Source organism: Periplaneta americana, chromosome 2 (assembly GCF_040183065.1).
Source record: "Periplaneta americana isolate PAMFEO1 chromosome 2, P.americana_PAMFEO1_priV1, whole genome shotgun sequence".
Classification (NCBI taxonomy): Eukaryota; Metazoa; Arthropoda; class Insecta; order Blattodea; family Blattidae; genus Periplaneta; species Periplaneta americana.
The window spans coordinates 37,211,212-37,232,532 of record NC_091118.1 but is presented as its reverse complement, the minus strand read 5'-3'; the positions used below and the strand labels follow the sequence as shown (position 1 = coordinate 37,232,532).

Here is a 21,321-nt window from a genome sequence, read left to right as displayed (position 1 = left end):
TTGCGCCCTTATCTAAAATTCTTAATATAACAAAGACATAAATAATGTAATTATCAGAGTGCTAAAAGAACTAAAAAGCGTTGTCTCGATAAAACGAGGCACACAAATGCGGTATACATAAGGTGATTTCTACAGAATCATAAAAGTGAGCAATTCTACCACAATAGGTGGTATTCAAAACGAACAAATAAAACAATAAAACTCAGGCCACCAGAGATAAATTGTGAATCATATTTTAAAAACCATAAAATTTTACAAAATATTCGGATGTATAAAGTCCGAAATGTCAACAATATAAAATCAAATATAAAACAACTAATGTAACCTCCGGATGTAAAGAATCCGGAGGATAAGTAAAACAGATCAATAAAAAACTGTTGTTGTTGTTTTCTAATGCCAGGCGTTTGACAATAAAGTCATTTGACCTCTTGCACTCCAATACTTTTCAAAGATATTATCATGGCCAGCCAATGAAGCACAGATTTTGAGGTGTTCCGAATCCATCTCTTGGTCTGAGTTGCACAATGGGCAGATAGGGGACTGATATATTCCAATTCTATGCAGGTGTTTGGCCAAACAATCATGGCCTGTTGCCAATCTAAAAAACTAAATCACCTTATTCAAACCTGTATTCGATAAAAATCTCAGAACTGCATTTGTACAATTAAAATCATTTCCAAGAGAGTCACGTAGTGTCGGCCGAATTCCATATTGCCTGCGGGCACGGTCATATTTTCTGCAACACAATAAAAAATGTTCCACCATAAGTGAAACACAGCACATATCACACTCCGGCTGAGGCTCGCCACGTAGGAGATGGCCATGTGTCAGATGACAGTGGCCAATCCTCAACCGGGTGAGTAAAACCTCCTCGTGCCGTGACGCTCTTGTGGACGAATCCCAAACTCGAACAGTATTCTTTATATTTCGTAATTTGTTTCCCTCTTGTGCAGACCATTCTCCTTCCCTTTGCCACCATATTTTATATTTCAAGTAGTTTCGAATGTCCTGCCACCTCTCGCGCCAATATACCAGAGAGCCATTCAGTGCGCCAGCCCTGGCTGCAGCATCCGCAGCCTCATTTCCTGGAATCCCTACATGACCAGGAATTCACACTACTCCAATCTCATAATCAGAGCTAAGGAGAGTGTGGAACAGATCCTGAGTTCTTAAGACAAGCAAATCATCACAATTAAAAGACTGCAAGGACTTGGTGTTTGTCAGAACGACATTTGATTGTAGCAGGTCTTTCACATAAGACACATGGATAGCATATGGGAAATTATGTAATAATGGACGAATCTAAGATTGAGAAGGTAGCAGGTCAGGGTCCTGTTTAATAGATACAGTACTATCCTGTCATTCACCTGGAGAGACTTGGAAACTACGTAAAACTCAAGCCAGGATACCTGAGCTCTGGGATCGAACAAGTATGTAAATGATTGACACACCTTAAGGTTGTTACATCAAGGCAAATATTACAGCTATAATTGAGCCGTTCAGAGCAGAAGTGGTGTAAGTCAAAATTGGATAATGAGGTTTAAAATAAACATTCTGTAAAATACAGCGCAAAGTAGCAATTAATATGTCCTTCGTGCTAGCCACTGACTACTAATAGTTTAAATAAATTAAATATTAATTGCTACTTTGCGCTGTATTTTACAGAATGTTTACTTTAACCCTCATTACTATGGCTAGAATTTTGATGACCTATACATCATGAAAAAATGTCCTAAAAACAATGCATTTATGACCTAAAAATCTTTCAAAAATGCCCTTAAAAATTGATCTTACATAATTGGCTTAGTAGGAAAAGAGGTTTTGTACTACTTAATATTTAGACTAGTAATTAAATTAAATTTTACATAATTTTTTCTAAGTAGTACACTTTAAATAATTATTTTACCTGATGTAGTTTCCATGTATAATTGTTCACTTGTGTGTCGGCACATGGACGTGAGGTCAGCAGTCGGCTGGTCAGTCTTGGCCCTTCATGGGCTGTAGCACCATGGATTTACTTTACTTTTAGTTTCCACGTAGTCTACCACAAGGCCACTCTTATCCGGAATTAGCAGGTATAGAGGAGTCTATATTGAAGGGGTGGTCGGACTGATCCATTACATGGGGTGTACTACGTTAAAATGGCAGTATTTGTGTAGAAAAACGATTAAAATATTATACAAAATAATGAGTATTAATGGACAAAATATGTAGAGAAAATATCAAAGGAAATAAACATTATTTTACATTAATAATGGGGATTTATGGCCAAAATTAAATGAAAATGCCTAAAAAATTACCGAATAAAACAAAAGATGCTCTTATGAGTTGAAACAGGCAAAAAAATGCCCTAACAGACATGTCTTAAAACAGTCAGTTTATCACATAACATATGAATATTAAAGCAGCTATGTTTCTGGCTTACTAGAAAAAAGATGCAATTTCATCAAAATCCTAGTCCTACTCATTACCCATTTCTGACTTACACCACTTCTGCTCTCAACAGCTACAGTTATAACTAGTGTCATTTGAAAGACGAACACTGAAAATTTCACATACTCTAAAGGGTCTAAAGGTGCTCCACATGAGCTCCATTCATAACCTGACAAATGCTCAGTCTGCAACCCAACTTGAACATGTTCCTGTCACATAACCCCACAAACAGAGGTCACAGGGAGTGAGACTGGGGGCTGAAGAGGCCTCTTCATCCACTGTTCACAATCGTGGAAATGCATCTCACATAATTACATCATTAACGCTTTTCAGTCTCAAATAAAGGATCTTCTAAGAGATAGACCATGGCAGTAAATATAAGTAATATGAGATTACTACCAATTCTGAGATCTCTGAGAGTTTGATTTTCTGCTGCTAACAGTTATTTGTGAAAAAAAAAAAAAGAGTATAAATTAAGATGTTAACGAAAGGTCACATCAACTTTCAGTGACCAGCTTCCACATAACGGGGGTGTGTGCAAGCCAGCAGGGCCAAGTTATGTGATTCGTAGCAGAAGAGGAAGGAGAGGGAACCAGTATTAATGTGGGACGCTGTAACCGTAACGTGAATAATATCTTAATAGTACATTATGCAACGAGCCTATAATGGTAGTAATTAAGACGCAAGTATGTTTGTTTATGAAACGAGCGCAAACGAGTTTCATAATTTTCATACGAGCGTCTTAATTACCATTATAGGCAAGTTTCATACGACTTTTTATGCTCGACCACATTTTTAACTTGAAATTATTCATAAGTATTCATGTTATGGTTATATAAGTGAGGAGCGGAACTGACCTTCTAAATTGTGAGATGTGCACAGACGCGAAAGTATTGATTTTTTTCGAGGCCGAATGTCATTGACCTAGCTATAACATACAGAATAAGATGAACATTAGTCTTGATATAATCTGGAAATTGATTTAGAATTGAAAAACGAGATGACAAATTGGATTTATTTGAATATTATTTACAATTAACGCTAATTATTACAGTAACAGAACATAACCTTCTGCAACAGTATTGGATTTCCAGCCTCCGTGACTTTTCGCTAATTGTCTTTCGATTGCATATCCGAGAATAATCAATACTTGCGGTTTTATAATGGTACAAAGGTGTTTTTCATTGGCTGAACACCTGAACTTTAATGAATAGGTGTACTTTAATGAGGTGCATTAAAGGGCTACTACCAGGTGTGTAATTACTACATTTAGGCATGGTCGAGCATAAAAAAATATAAATTACTGTAATGTTATTGAATTTAAAACAATTTTTTTATTGACTAAAAACATTACGGTATTGTTGAATCACATGTACTGGTACATCTGATACACTGAACCAGTCCACTGAAAGATGATTGGTTTAGACCTAAAAAAAAAAGCATTTGAACATTTGTAAACCAACAATTGTACTAAACAGAAGGCATTTATGGCTATTGGCTTGGTGCTAACATCTCACACTCGCACCCCATTCATTTTCGTCAGCTACCACTACTGTTTCACGCATATTCGATCTTGAGCATAATGGTACTTCATGTTGCAGTGGTGGTACGTTATTTTTAAATAATTCTGGATTGTGATAAACAGGAATACAGAGGGTTGTTTGTTTCCGATCTCTGGAAATGATTTTTGAATGACGTCATATGCGTCAAGAGTCACACGACAGCTGAACTGTTGCAAAAGATGACATTCCAGTAGTGAGTGATTTCATAGTCAGAGTGCATGGTGTCTCACAGCAGCAATGCCCAAGAAAATCGAGCCTTTATGGGAGGGGTACATTACGACCCTTTCCAATGCCAAGTACAGTTAAGACTGATCCACAATAAACCAGGAACGGAAACGAGAACGAGAATATTGTTAAAATAAATGTATTTAAATGTGAGCATTCACAATTAACTATTATGAATGCTCACATTTAAATATATTTATTTTAACATTATTTCCATTTTCGTTCTTGTTTCCGTTCCCAGTTTATTGTGAACCGGCCTTTACGTGAAAATAATAGAAGCCTGCAAAACTTGGTTTCGTTATTTCCAAGAAAGGCATCTTCTGTGTACTTAATAAGACTGGTAAAGCTCGGATGGGATTAATTTATATTATCTCAGGGGATGCAGCTTGTGGCAGGGGGTGGACTTGCTTGTTTTTCCCCTCTGGAATTAATCTCATCCAAGCTTTGCCAGTCTTATTAAATATATAGAAAGTGCCTTTTTTGGACAACGAAACCACGTTTTTTGCAGGCTACTATGATTTTCACGTAATTGTACTTGGTATCAGAAAGGATCATAATGTACCCCTTCCAAAAAGGCTCAATTTTCTTGGGCCTTGCTACTATGAGACACCGTGCACTCTTGACTGTGAAATCACTCACTACTGGTCTGTCACCTCTCACAACAGTTCAGCTGTCTTGGACTCCTGACGCACATGATGTCAAAGTCGTTTCCAGAGATAGGAAACAACCTTCCATACCCATGCAACGATTATGCAGTCGAATTTTAAAGTCCTGATCAGTCTGTCTCTAAATAAGGGTGCAATCATTATGCGATGGCGACAATTACGCGATGAAATACGGCAATATTATAGGTACATATCTTATTTCTACCCTTCCTGACCATAAAAAACTTGTTTCAACTGGTGAGAGGAAGCTTTTGTATTCTAAAAAAACGAAACTCATACATTCATAAATAAAACAAACCACTGTTGTTGTAACAAACAGTCATTTATTGTATAAAATTAAATTAGGTTAACATATTACTACTAATATGAATTAGGAGGTAAGGAAAAATGACAAAGGATACTCACCTAATTTGATGGTACATTTTGGGAAGGACACTGGATGGGATTTCCGTTATACATTACATTCTGTTCCTCCTGGACGACCTGTGCTGCTCTTGCTAGAGTAGCCAGTCCATCCCCTTCATCCACACGTTCAACCAGGTCTGCTGCCTGACCCAACGTAGTCAGACCGTGAGACAGGTTATCCTCACGGATACTGTAACTGTGTAACGGAAGAGTCTCCAGCCAGGACAACATTCTGTGATGCCAATTAAGGAAATTATAGCTACATCCAGAGCTATAAGCTTTGTTCCAGCAAGCAATTCAGACTGTATTATGGATTTATTAATTTGTCCTACAGAATAATCTCTGTAATGTTGACGATTAATATTTGAGGAGAAAAATTCTCTCCGGCGCCGGGGATCGAACCCGGGTCCTTAGTTCTATGTACCAAGCGCTCTGACCACTGAGCTATACCGAATTCAATCCACAGCACAGGATCGAATCTCCCTCCTTCAATGTTTCCTTTTGTGGCCTGACTCCAAGTTAGGCATATTATGTTGACGTATATGTCTAGTGTCAACTGCCATTATACTGTATCGGTCTTACTAATAAAAACTCTATATACAGACGTTTAACTGTCTTATACTTATACAATGAATAGCTCGTTTATAAATCGTGTGTAAATTCCTTACTAATAATCACTACATACGTCGTGTATAACAGTATAACTGTTACACAGCAACGTCATAGTTTCGTCATTACTTCGTTACGAAAGGTAATAGAATATCTGAGGTTCTCTATTGCATCCGGTAGAGCGCTCTAGTGTGGCATGTTAAATATCGATAGTACAACTGGCTCTAATCGATTACCACACTATATTTTGGTCAAAGAGTACAAGCTACAGCAATATTATTCTAATAATTCTATGATCTTTGGTTTGTTCTTCTGTGATTACAAGGTAACTATCGTCATAAAATGACAGTCGATACGAACAGCTGTTAAAGGGGCGGTCATTTTTTTGCTATATACAACGCTTAAACAAGGGGTTTCGTGTATATAACTACTGCAAAGCAATTCCCATTGTATTGTTACACCTGTTTATACGTCCATAGCTTATTCACGGTTTATAACGTTTTCTGTCTCAACTCTGCGTAAGTCTCATATAAAAACTATACACGGTTTATTAGTAAGAGTGTATATATATATATATATATATATATATTCTCATAGCTAGCAGTGCATCATAACTGTGGACTCCCAGCCAAATACGTCACTCAACTGAGTGCGCTCCTAGTATAATGGCAGTTGACACTAGACACACACGTCAACATATATGCCTAACTTGGAGCCAGTCCACAAAGGGAAACATTGAAGGAGGAAGATTCGATCCAGTGCTGTGGATTGAATTCGGCGTAGCTCAGTGGTCAGAGCGCTTGGTACGTAGAACCAAGGACCCGGGTTTGATCCCCGGTGTCGGAGCGAAGTTTTCTCCTCAAATATTAATTCAGAATGTGTTTTGAACTAACACCGGTACCGAATTTCTTTTGACACACGTGCTAGTTGTGTACGGTGTCAGAACTAGTTTGGGATTTTACGTTGTTGGAACATTTCTTGAACTCTTCTTTCATGGCCTTCAGAGTTTCTTCCTCATATTAGAATTGTTATTGTTATTGTTGTTGTTTTCCAATGCCAGGCATTTGACCTCTTACACTCCAATATTTCTCAAAGATATTGTCATGATCAGCCACTAAACCACAGATTTTGAGGTGTTCCGAATCCATTTCTTGATTTGAGTTGCACAATGGGCAGTTAGGGGACTGATATATTCCAATTCTATGCAGGTGCTTGGTCAAACAGTCATGGCCTGTTGCCAATCTAAATGCAGCTACAGACGATTTGCGTGGTAAATCGGGAATTAACTGTGGATTATGATGCAGAGAGTTCCATTTTTTCCCTTGAGATTGTGTTATCAAATTCTGTTAGAATTATATTCATCTTTCGAACTTAATTCTTGGTAAAATATGTCAATATCACCTTCCATATCAAACATGATGGACTATTTTTTTTATTTTAACCTGTCTTGTCTCGAAGGATTTTAACCATATCTTCAGATTAAACCATCTGCACATGCATCAACAGTTCAGAATTCCCAGTTCTGCTCTTAATCCAGAACCAATTTCACTCTTTCCGAATGAGTTCCAAATCACTATCAACAACAGGGAACTGGGAGTTCAGTATCGATTCAGAATCAGTTCTAGTCTTGTTGGAACAGACATTGAGCTACTGCGTATGAGCAGGAGTTCAGAATAGATTCTGAACCATGTTGGAACAAACCCATAAATTCACACATTCAAGACCTGTACTAAAGAGACTTCAAGATTACTACGTGTAAAAAAAATATAATCACTGTCAACAAAGGAGTAATAAATTATTCCAAATGTGAATATATGATATTTACTCAGTTATAGGACCCCATCGTCTATAGTACTCCCCTTACTTTTTAAAAGTCAAAATACAAAATTTTCTAATAATTTTGTTTTAATTATAAATATCTATGTTATGTGCCATAAGAATAAAATAAAGCATATTTTATTCCCTTCCCAAACCAAGTGATTTTATGAAGTTCATGCCTTATAAAACCCTCCACCAAAAGTAAAAATAGAGAAAATGGGGGAGGGGGTCTTATAGCTGAGTAAATATGGTACAACATTTAGCAAATATGAGCCGTTCAGAGCAGAAGTGGTGTACAGTAAGTCAAAATTGGGTAATGAAGCTTAAAGTAAAAATTCTGTAAAATACAGCGCAAAGTAGCAATTAATATGTCCTTTGTACTATCAACTGACTACTAATAGTTTAAATAAATTGAATATTAATTGCTACTTTGCGCTGTATTTTACAGAATGTTTACTTTAATCCTCATTACCCATTTTTGACTTACACCACTTCTGCTCTGAAAGGCTCATACATTACTATGTGTCCAAAAAAATTTTGAAACGAATTACTTCGTCACCAAAAAAATAAATAATAAAATAAATATAAATAATAAATTCTTTCGTATGTGTATACATACTTCAGCAATAATAATACTGGTTTATTTTAGTATACCCGTAACTTCAAGTACTGAAAATATTATGACAGGCTACCTTTTTTTTTGTCCGCTGCTGTGCAGTAAAGGTTAGCATGCATGACTGTGAAACAAGTGGGCCCAGGTTCAAATCCTGGTTGGGACAAGTTACCTAGTTGAGATTTCTTTCGGGGTTTTCCCTCAAGCCATTAAGAGCAAATGCTGGGTAACTTTCGACGTTGAACATTACTCATTTCACTGGCATTATCATCTTCATCTCACTCAGACACTACATAAACATAGCAGTTGATAAAGCATTGTAAAATAACCAATTAAAAAAAATATATCTCCTTACTTACTATATTCAATGGAAATTTTAACTTTAGAAAAGCTGGTGGACAGTGTTGTCAAGATTTTCTCTGATTTTCTGCGTCATAATTCCTAAAATTTTGCGTCCACTACATGCAACTTAAGGGCAACATCGTACTTCCACCATGATGTGCATACATATCTGACGAATATTCTCCTAGAGATTAAGAACTTTGCAACAGAAACAAGGTATGCACTTACTTACTTACAAATGGCTTTCAAGGAACTCGCAGGTTCATTGCCGCCTTCACATAAGCCCACCACTGGTCCCTATCCTGTGCAAGATTAATCCAGTCTCTATCATCATATCCCACTTCCCTCAAATCCATTTCAATATTATCCTTCCATCTACGTCTCGGCCTCCCCAAAGGTTTTTTTTCCCTCCGGTCTCCCAGCTAACACTCTATATGCATTTCTGGATTCGCCCATACATGCTACATGCCCTGCCCATCTCAAACGTCTGGATTTAATAGTCCTCATGATATCAGGTGAAGAATACAATACATGCAGTTCTGCGTTGTGTAACTTTCTCCATTCTCCTGTAACTTCATCCCTTTTAGCCCCAAATATTTTCCTAAGAACCTTATTCTCAACACCCTTAATCTCTGCTCCTCTCTCAAAGTGAGAGTCCAAGTTTCACAACCATACAGAACAACCAGTAATATAACTGTTTTATAAATTCTAACTTTCAGATTAAAGGCATGTACATAGCTGGAAAATCTAGACAAATATTCTACACAAACAAGGACTTCATTTTGATTATTTCACTCTTGTAGCCTCCTATTTTTAAATAAAGCCCACACTAAAACAAGTCCATAATGATAAAGGATACGATTTCTCTTCAATCTCTGATTCGATGATTGTAGGAAAAATAAACTTTTCCTTGAATGCCTTGACATCAGCCTCCACTTCTTCCCAATCCAAAGGCTCATGAATGCCATCTTTTCCAAATCGCTGATTGTACCTATCATAATGCACCTAAAAACAGAAGAAAAACGGGTTAGCTGATCTATTTCTAAATCTTCAGTTATGATCAAATAACTTACTAAAAGTCTGGTACTCTCTCTTGCAGACTTGAGTACCATTTCCCCTGGTAGAGAGGATGAGGTGACCTGATGGCTTTATTTCTACCAGGTTAAAATAAATAAATATTAAATTTCTATGATGGGACACTCACAAGTCAGGATTCATTACCATTTAAGATAGGATTACCTCTGATTGAGGTTGTGGCTGATATGTAGTCTTAGAAAAAAGTTCTGTCGCACAGATATTTATAAGTCCCAAAAAGGAGGCAGTGTGCATGATCACATACAACGAAACAAAACTAATTTTATTACCTCAACTAGTCGTTCTCTTGTGAACCAGGTCGCTCGTCCTCTGAACATGACACCGCCTCCTTTCTGGGGCTTATAAAGTATCTGTGCGACAAAACTTTTTTCTAAAACTGTAATCGACTATCAGGCGGTATATCTCGTTTGACGATGTGTCAGAGGAAGAACAATTGTTTGTATACATCCAAAGTCTGATTAGTGAAATATGTTAGTAGTCGGTGATGTATGCAATGGAGGGAGAAAAGAGCTGGCCATCCTAATTCATCATCTCCTGAATTAGTTGCCTCATGAGTGATGCCTTATTGGTGTCACTTAAGAGATTCAAACCTGTCTTCGAATGATCATTTTGACCAATATATGAGTCCTTTTATTCAAAGACAGAAGAGGACAGTGGTTATAGTAGTTATTCTTTAACAGAAGATTTAAATCAGGAACAGAAATTACATTAATAAGAAGAAGTGAAAAGTTTCTAAACAGCTATTCTTACTGGAAGAAAGGTTGCCAATCATTTGGATAGAGGGAATACAACATAACAACACATGTAGAGGTGACGCAAGAAGAGCTTGCCACGGAAAGCTGCGCAAACTTTCGGAAACATTTGGGTGCACTCGACCTCGCTTCGATTTGATTGGCAAACTGTCGACAGTTCTCAGTCGTCTGCTGGCTTGATGTTTCGAGTGAAATTTATCACAGCGCATGTAACGTAACCTAAACCTTATTGCAGAGTAACTAGTAACATAACATTGTTGAAAATACAGAAGCACGATTTTTTTACACATAAAATCACTGAATGAAATGACAAAGATGTTATAAGAAATATGTAATCGTGTAATAATTCATATTTGACGTTGTAATAAAACACTAATACTATGTGATTTTATTAAAATGTTCCGATAACTAGAGTACTATGGTCGGTTTATTTTAATTTATATATACTCCTTATGTTACAAGCAGAGCCTGTTTCGTTTTTTATAAATTTATAAATGTTACAAATAATTCCCTAGTTTGACTGTGTAACTTTTATTAGCACTTTCTAATTTAGAGTGAAACAGGGACATTGTTAAGTACATAGAATGTTACACAGAACTCTGTTATTTAACAAACACACTTTGAACTACATAAAACTACTGATATCAGGGATAAAACGCAGAATATGTAACGCACACGCTGGCTTCTACCCGCTCTGCACAGCAACACTCCACGATACGAACAGCTCAAGACCACGCTTTCGAATGTGCCCTGTAATCAGCATTAGGTGATTCATAGCAGCCCTGTAACGAGCATGGCGGCACGAGGACCGAATATCGTTCTCTGCGCATCAGTCAAATCGGCAAGCTTTCTTTGCACTTCCTCTACAGATCTTATATTATTCTCTGCCTTTGTGCAACGTCACAGTTTGGAGTGAGGAGGAAGAAATATAGAAAAAGGTAGTAATGCTTTTAATACTCTTATGCCCACAACCAAGATAAGACACCTGAAATTTAAGTCACTCACTGCCAGAGATATAAAGCTACATGCGTACAGTATACAGTATAATACTTACTTATGGCTTATGGCTTGCCACCCTCACATAAGCCCGCCATCGGTCCCTATCCTGAGCAAGATTAATCCAGTCTCTACAATCATATCCCACCTCTCTCAAATCCATTTTAATATTATCCTCCCATCTACGTCTTGGCCTCCCCAAAGGTCTTTTTCCCTCCGGTCTCCCAACTAACACTCTATATGCATTTCTGGATTCGCCCATACGTGCTACATGCTCTGCCCATCTCAAAGTCTGGATTTAATGGTCCTCATTATGTCAGATGAAGAATATAATACATGCAGTTCTGCGTTGTGTAACTTTCTCCATTTCCCTGTAACTCATCCCTCTTAGCCACAAATATTTTCCTAAGCACCTTAATCTCAAACACCCTTAACCTCTGTTCCTCTCTCAAAGTGAGAGTACAAGTTTCATAACCATAGAGAACAACCGGTACTATAACTGCTTTATAAACTCTGTCAGCATATAATATGTTAAGAAAATGGGGCAAGAATATTAAAGTCTGTTTCGAATTTTTAATGTCGGAATTCTCACCTCTTCAAGTACTAGACCCAGTCCTGGAGCCACAGGGAGATCCAAGCGTTCTGGCTTCCATGCCCGCTGCAGAGTGTCGAGGGATGTAAGTCCACGTGCCACTGCAATTGTCAAACCTACCATTTTCCTGATTTGATGTAGCATGAAACTCTGACCTTTGACTCTTAATACAGAGAACTCAATGCCTCTACTAATAAAAGGCTCGCCAATGTCAAAGTTCATTATGTATCGATTTGCACTTGGATCCAGTGGTTTCCTGCAACATAATAATAATAATAATAATAATAATAATAATAATAATAATAATAATAATAATAATGGCTTTATTTAAACCTGGCAGAGTTAAGGCCTCTCTTACACTCAACCAGGATTAAAACTTGCTTACACAGGTGAACATAAAACTTGATCGGAATTAAGTAATTACATACTGATACATAATGAGATCAAAAGAGGTAGTTACATAAAATTTACCTCATAAAATAAAAATAAACATAGTGAAATACATATTAATTTGTTAGAATCAAATACGAATCACATAAAAACAGAAGCCGATAATTCAATAAAAAAAGAAAAATGTACACAGTAAAAATAAAAATATACACATTAGTATACATATTAGTATTAGATTACAGTTAAGTAGGATTTACATAATTAAACCAGAAACCGACAATTGAATAAAATGTACACAAAAAATAGATTAATAATAAAAAACAACAACTTTAAATTAAATTTAAAATTCAATAAAAAATAAAATATGGTATCAGATAACTTGACCAAAAAGTGAGTACATTATTTTTATCAGTCAAGAAACCAGTCTGTGGTATTAAGAGCTTACTGATAAGAACCACAATTTACAAATGGATCAGAGAAGAATATCACAGAAAGTTGTTGTTTGTTGCTGTTTACTAATCAGTAGAGCACGGAACTTCATGCACTAAAAAACTTGAAAATATGCATGCAACTATTCAGTAAAAATTGTTGACATACGAGCTAAAAATTGAATGCAGTAAAAAAAAAAGAGGTTTAATTATACTGTAACTTTTATTAAACAACAATAATGTCACAACAAGAATGGCTTTTTATTGCAACAACAACCATACACCCGTCAACATTGGGTATTCCACTCAACACAGCAGTCGTTAGTGCACTCTACAGGACAACAATTTTTTTATTTTTATTTTATTGGATTATTTTACGACCCTGTATCAACATCTCACGTTATTTAGCATCTGAATGAAATGAAGGTGATAATGCTGGTGAAATGAGTCCGGGATCCAGCACCGAAAGTTACCCATCATCAGGACGACAATGACTATTCACGTTTATTATTGAGAAGAACAACAATGTACTCCTAATTTCAAGCAATGTTCACAAAGCACTATTTACAAAACAAAGCTGTCAGTTCTCAGTTCACAGTTTGTTCGCCTTGGCTAGTTTTTCTAGCTCACTAAAGTTCACGGTACGTCGAACCCAAGACTTCCAGATAACAGTCCACTGCACTTCGAACCCAAGACTTCCAGTCAGTTCACTGATCTTCGAACCCAAGACTTACGGATGCGTTGCCCTCGCCTGGATGCTGCCACAGTACTCACTTAAGTTCACTGTACTTCGAACCCAAGACTTCCACTGGATACGTCTCCGCTAACTAGCTTTCTCGCAGCTGACTGTTAACTAGACCACAGTATAAGAAGAATCAGTAGGGACAACTCTTGTCGGCACCTTTGATGTTGTTGGTACTAAATTCAAGCTCAGTAAGGTTTAGTTCTCCATGAATTCAACTATGTCGCTAGTATCAAACCACTATCAAAATATTAGTAAAATATTTATTTATTTATTTTATTGGTCAGTAATACGAATAATCTTGTATGTACATTATCTATCATAAGAGGTCAAATGACTTTATTGTCAAATGCCTGGCATTAGAAAACAACAACATTATCTATCATTAGCATTATGTCGCTAGGAAGTCAAAATTAGTGAATATTTTCATGACGATTGCACACGGAAGTAATTATTATTATGGTTATATTGCCATTCCTTTGCCTCATGTCTTTAAAATGATTAAATGATGAGTAATGAATGTTTTCAGTTAATATTAAATTATGCCAGCCTGTCATAGATGCAGAACCATCTGGTGGAGGTTCCAGACAATACATCCGGTTTCGTGACATGCGCACTCAGAATTTGTTCCCATGAAATGGCTTAGGTGTCTTTACTGTATGTTCTCTATACGTGACTAGACTGGCTCAACTGACCTGGCTCTATCTTGCGGCTCACTTGCCCCTTTTATTTACTAAATCACACTTTCTCGAATGTACTGCGTCTCGTAGCTTCTACAACAATCGGCTCATGTGGCTTTTCGAAACTTCCCCACCGCGACCAGGTTTTCCAACATGGTGCCACAATACAATATAAATTAAAATAATTTAAAGTAATAAGTATTACGAAGCCATATTGCACAGAAGACTATTTTCCCATCAGTAGAAAAACATTTATCTTCAGAAACCCATTTCTTCAATAAATCTTTTCTGCTACTTCTTTTTTTCGGGATGTCGGCAGTTAAACGTGTAAGCAGAGTGATCATGTACTGGTTCTTCACTTGGTAGTGCAGTAAAACTTGTTGAAATGAAAATCTACACTCCACGAGACTTCATTGTCGCAGGTGTTCAAATACATTCAGTTTTGTTTCTATGAAATCAGAGCGCACCTGCAGCATTGTCTTTGCAACAGTTCCAAGACCCCAACAACACGTCACTTCATTGTCACAGATGTCTAAATACATGCTTTATTATATTATTGGTTTTTACGAAATCGGAATAGAAGTGGTAAAAGTACTTTCGCCCTGGCTCCTGAAAAATTACACTTAGGCCTACATGGCTAGTGTGTACACAGGACAGCAGCTAGCCTCGTGTTAAAGTGGAAAACGACCCAACTTTTACACTAGGGGCAAGTATTCATTGTTGTCACAGCAATTTCATGTTCTCAACAGTAATTAAATAATTATTAGTTTTATTTCTCACATAATTTTTTTATGTTTCTTGGAAATTATTCTTAGTTTATCACAGAGAAATTTTGAAATTAGATCATATTCAGGCAAAACAAGGAAAGCTGTTGATATATGCATTTAAATATGCAAAATAAATGCATATATTAACAGCTTTCCTTGTTTTGCCTGAATACGATCTAAATATGCAAAATAATTAAACCAAATCCTTTAACTCTATTAAATAAAGAATATAATCTAAATTTAACAGAAGAAATACTGAAATCAGAAGTAAACATTGAAATAATGAAACAGTTGTCTTTAGAGACAATTAATATTAGGTACCCTCCACAAAATTGGCTTCATTTATACACCGACGGATCCTTGATCTCCAGAGAACAAGGTGCCGGTGCAGGTGTTACATGCTGTCTCTTCTCACTTTATAGATCTCTTGGATATGGAACAACAAGTTTTGGTGGAGAAATCATTGCAATAAGTGAAAGTCTCAGGAATCTTCTATGCCACATCAATAAATTTAAGAATGCAGTTATATTGTCAGACTCCAAAGCAGCTATTCTATCAATAGTCTCTAAACACACACCTTCATCTCAAACAGCAGAAATAACTAAAATGCTCTCTCAATTAATATCACTCAATAAAAGAATTGTATTCCAATGGATACCATCTCATTGTGGAATCCTGGGAAATGAGAATGTGGATGCTTTATCAAGAAGGGCAGCACTGCTACTTACAGACCTGTTACTAAATCTACGTATTACTCTGTGAAAAGATTTATTAAATCTACATACTTAGACAATAACAAACAAAATTTGATAACACAAACTCATGGGAAAAAATGGAACTCTCTGCATCATAATCCACAGTTATTTCCCGATTTACCACAAAAATCGTCTGTAGCTGCATTTAGATTGGCAACAGGCCATGATTGTTTGGCCAAACAGCTGCATAGAATGGGAATATATCAGTCCCCTAACTGCCCATTGTGCAACTCAAACCAAGAAATGGATTCGGAACACCTCAAAATCTGTGCTTCAGTGGCTGGCCATGATAATATCTTTGAAAAATATTGGAGTGCAAGAGGTCAAATGACTTTATTGTCAAACGCCTGGCATTAGAAAACAACAACATATGCAAAATAAATATATATATAATCATTTAAAGCGGAAGAACTCTCGAAATATGCAGTTATGCAAAATAAAGTTGGCTTCTTTCGAATGTAAATCCCATGATTGGCAAAGACCCACTTTAATTTTTCAATATAGGAACCAAATCAATAAAAACATAAAATTGCATGAAATTCCGTGATCTATCAGACAAAAAATTAAAAGTAGAACATTTTATATAGAAAAGGATTTTCCAAAAAAAAAAAAAAAAAAAAAAAAAAAAAAACAACATCAGAACATGACAATGTGACACAACACAATGCCTGTTTCCAATATTTTAAATAATAGTCTTAGTATACTATAAAATTGACATAAAACTGCTATTAATGATTAATTAATCAAGTATTTAACTACAGCTTAAACAGTAAATAAGCTTATAGCTGGTTTAATTTCCTGATTGTTCTATTGATCCAATTCATTAGAGCAAGGAACATTATATTTCATTCAGTAGGCTAAATACTTGTGGAAATCCCCATGATTGATGTCTTAAATTAAATTTGCACTGGAACAGCAAACAGTATAGAGGAACAGAAAACTCTATTCACTATGCACTTGTCTCTTGAGGTAAGTTCGTGAAGTTGTGTCAATGTCATCAAAGAGTTATGTTTCTCCCTCTCAACCACTTCCAAAAGCAAACACACAATGCAGTGTCTCCCAATTACTTGTTTTTGTTTATGTCTATAACGTTAACAATTCCAAGAATATTCCATGTTAATATTATTCTATGTGTCAATGCATGACCTATTTTCATGCCAAGATTTCTGAAAATATTTACACAAATCTTCAATTTTATGCCACCTGTAGGGTTGCCACAACTATCATATTTCCCGAGATCTCCAATATTTGCTCTAACTTTTAACAGTCTCCCGGCTGCCGTATTTTTCTTCTCTTCGAGCATTTTTCTCCCTTACTTTTGCATAATGCAAAAATCTATTTGAAACATTTAATTTTTCCGTGATGGAAAGTGATCTATACGATGGATTCTGTTGTTCCAGACATGCACTGAAATGTGCAATCTCTGTAGAAGGTAATACTTGCTAGAAATAGTTTCAGGGCTCTCAGTTTAAAATTCAACAATGTTAGAATTACAAATTCAGAAAAAGAAAATAGTGAGATATGTTGTAAGCATACCAGGCAGCAAAGCTAACACAGTGAGTGTTTTTTCTTATGAACAGTAAGTGAACAGATGTTTTAAACAGGAGCACAACACATCTAATCAAATCATGCAAGGAATGTTTACAATTTGTTTGAAACTATTACACGAGGCAAAATGTCTAAAAATACTCGTAATTTAAGCCTAATTCAATTGAATAATTTGTCAGTTTTCTATGTGAAATATTGCAGGTCGCTGAGTCTCCCGTATTTTCTTCAAAAACAGTTGGTAACCCTAGCCACCTGTGAAGCTGAAATTTCTTGAAACACTGATCATGAAAAACTCACAATCTAAACTCCCAACCACGAGCACTTGTCATACGGAGGTAAATTCTTTAATTTATATTTCTGTTTTCTATCCAATACCTAATTCTCTCTTTACCCTTTCCTATCCAGTCCTCTGACTGAACTCTTACTTTCTTCGACCCTGCTGGCATTAGAGCATTCGAGGCCTAGGGGTTCATTTCTCTTTCCTTCCTCCTCTTTCTACTTTTCTGTTCCTAGTGCTGACCTGCTATGGCACTAAAATCGTCCTCCAGTGGCTTAAGGAGGGAAAGCTGATGATCAACAAGATCTCCCAGCTAGGTCCAATGGACCCGTCGACCAACAGCAGGAGTGGTCCTCCAGACATTCTGGGGGTTGTGTGTGAATGAAGTAGCCACCAAAACGTTAAAATATGGTGTTCACTTAAATCGGCTACAACTTGCCATTTTCACTTAAATATTGGAGTGCAAGAGGTCAAATGACTTTATTGTCAAACACCTGGCATTAGAAAACAACAACAACATATTTCTGTTTTGCTTTTTAACAAAATCTTAATTTGAAATTGTCTAAATAAGGTGTTACTAGGCACTATGAGTCACTGAGAAAAAAAAAAAAAAAAAAAAAAGAAGAGGAAAAATGTCATACATACTTTCGTGCTGTGAAATTATGGAAGTTGTGGGTCCCTTCAAAAATTTTGAGTGTTGCTTTGACATTTTCCATCACTTCAGGAGTGATGCGGTATGATTCAGTAGTCTCCACACCTAGTGGTGCAAATGCAAATGTTGGCAACATGTAAGAGTAGGTCCTTGCATCACAGGAACTCTTGCTGTTGAATCCCTTGGTGGTTCGTTTAATCGCTAAAACGTGAATCTGTGCTGGCAAATGATCATTTATGGATTCAACCTTCGTATCTTCAGCTGCAAAAAAGAAGGAAAAGGCAAAAGGACAATGAATTTTCCTTGATGAATATAACTGTTTTTTCTTTCGCCTATGCGCTTGTGAGGATTCCACTACTCACGCAATTTGATGGAGACTACCTGACGTGCGGCTGAGACACCTTTGTCAGTTCGAGCTGCTCGCTGAAACTGGACCAATTGGGGTGTGTTGAAAGCTTCCTCAGTAATAAAACCAGCTTTCAATAAAGCAGTCAACAAATCTTCCTCTATTGTTTTCATGCCTGGATTTCTGAAAGTATTTACACAAAATAATAGTACATTATGCAACGAGCCTATGATAGTAATTAAGACGCAAGTATGTTTGTTTATGAAACGAGCGCAAGCGAGTTTCATAATTTTCATATGAGCGTCTTAATTACCATTATAGGCAAGTTTCATACGACTTTTTATGCTCGACCATATTTCTAACTTGAAATTATTCAGAAGTATTCATTTTATTTGTATCTGACAGAAGATCGGAAGTGACCTTGTACATAGCTCGTTAATTGTGAGATGTGCGCAGATGCGAAAGTATTGATTTTTTCCGAGGAACAATAATGTCATTGACCTTGATGTAATGTAACATGAACTAATTTTGATATAACCTGGAAATTGATTTAGAATTGAAAAACGAGATAACAAATTGAATTTATTTGAATATTATTTACAATTAACGCTAATTATTATAGTTACAGAACATAACCTTCTGCGACAGTATTGAATTTCCAGCCTCCGTGACGTTTCCCTCGTTATCTTTCGATTGCATATCTGAGAATAATCGAAAACCTGAACTTTAATAAATAGGTGTACTTTAATGACATGCATTAAAGGACTGCTACCAGGTGTATAATTACTACATTTGGACATGGTCAAGCATAAAATAATTTTTTATGCTCGACCATGCCGAAATGTAGTAATTATACACTGCACCTCATTAAAGTACACCTATTCATTATAGTTCAGTTGTTCAGCCAATGAGAAATCACCATTGTACCATTATAAAAGCGCAAGTATCGATTATTCTCGGATATGCAATCAAAAGACAACTAGCGAAAAGTCATGGAGGCTGGAAATCCAATACTGTCACAGAAGGTTATGTTCTTTTACTATAATAATTAGCGTTAATTGTAAATAATATTCAAATAAATTAAATTTGTATCTCGTTTTCAATTCTAAATCAATTTCCAGGTTATATCAAGACTAATGTTCATGTTATTCTCTAGATTATATCAAGGTCAATGACATTTGTTCCTCGGAAAAAAATCAATACTTTCGCGTCTGCGCACATCTCACAATTTAGAAGGTCAGTTCCGTTCCTCACTTACATAACCATAACATGAATACTTATGAATAATTTCAAGTTAGAAATATGGTCGAGCATAAAAAGTCGTATGAAACTTGCCTATAATGGTAATTAAGACGCTCGTATGAACATTATGAAACTCGCTTGTGCTCGTTTCATAAACAAACATACTCGCGTCTTAATTACTACCATTATAGGCTCGTTGCATAATGTACAAATATCACACTACTGATCTCATTCCACACAAGCAGACTGCACATGTCATCAACAAACAAAATGCAAAATCCATCCACACCTCAATTGCTGAGTGGTCCTATGTTCGAGCTGAAAAATGAGGCATTCATGATATGTGTGGGGCAATGACACAAGACATGACATGGCACATACACAGATATACCGTACCTCATTATTTTAAACTATTAGTGATTGAGGTTCTGTGATTAAAATTGTCTAATTTCGGTAAATATTTTGTAAAAAAAAAAACAAGCAATTTCTTACATATTTCATGCTACATCAAATGGCTGAGCTGATTGCCAGTAATTCAGGGGTCAAACATCTTAAGGGGAAGCTCTACAAGCAGTGCATTAGGGACGTGGATGCTTCATAATGTAAGCACATTCTTGTAAAATTCCCACATGCATTCGATGCTTTATGTTACGTTGTTGTTGTTCAGTCAAATGCCCAAAGATAAGTTTGAACCTGACAAGTGACAATAAGTAATTAGGGGTGTGCGTTTTTGGTATTAATGATAAACACGAAATGTGTTAAAAACTTAATTTTATGCATGGAAAATGTTAATCCCTTAATGAAAGTCCAAAATTTAGTGAAATATATTCGCGAATTTTCGCGAAATTGATGGAAATCCTCTAAAAATTACTTCATAATCACTATATTTTCAAAAAAAACTGGCTTTTATGGAGAATTTACACGAAAAATGACTCTTTCTTCTAAATAAAACGCGAACATTTTCTTTGTTATAAAATATACATGAACATTTATATATATTTGATCGTTCAACATTACATGCGTGTAACTTCTGGCAACACTGTACGCATATTTTCAGGGGCTACTTCCAGGGAGCAGACGACAGTTCTTTCTCTTTCCCACAAAGCTACCTTCGTGAGATTAAGAAGGCAGTGTCGTTACCTCCTCACAGTTGAATGAAACTGAATTATGAATTTAATTAATGATGCAAACAGTTTTCTGTTTGTTTCAAAGGGGTTGTTTCAATAATAATTTAAAAAAATGTTATTTTATTATTTTTTTAAGTTTCTTTAAGATAAGAAACAGAAGTTACATTTAGGCCTATGTTGTAATATTAACATACCGGTATTAAACTTGAACTATGCTCTTCTTATTGCATTTATCCCACTTAAACTTAATATATTTTCTT

General features: G+C 36.1%; 1 protein-coding gene across 3 annotated transcripts in view; it reads right to left on the bottom strand.

Moving 5' to 3' along the window:
- Positions 1 to 5,186: 5,186 nt before the first annotated feature.
- Pus1 (Pseudouridine synthase 1) overlaps positions 5,187 to 21,321 on the bottom strand; it is a 17,273-nt gene continuing 1,138 nt past the window's right edge. For all 3 annotated transcript variants that reach the window (XM_069815560.1, XM_069815542.1, XM_069815551.1), the window contains exons 3-7: positions 18,709 to 18,875; positions 18,340 to 18,607; positions 12,108 to 12,363; positions 9,532 to 9,677; positions 5,187 to 5,522 (exon numbers count right to left, since the gene is read on the bottom strand). In XM_069815560.1, coding sequence (XP_069671661.1) covers positions 5,291 to 5,522; positions 9,532 to 9,677; positions 12,108 to 12,363; positions 18,340 to 18,607; positions 18,709 to 18,875 — 1,069 coding nt within the window. In that variant the 3' untranslated portion in view covers positions 5,187 to 5,290. The remainder of the gene's footprint in view (positions 5,523 to 9,531; positions 9,678 to 12,107; positions 12,364 to 18,339; positions 18,608 to 18,708; positions 18,876 to 21,321) is intronic.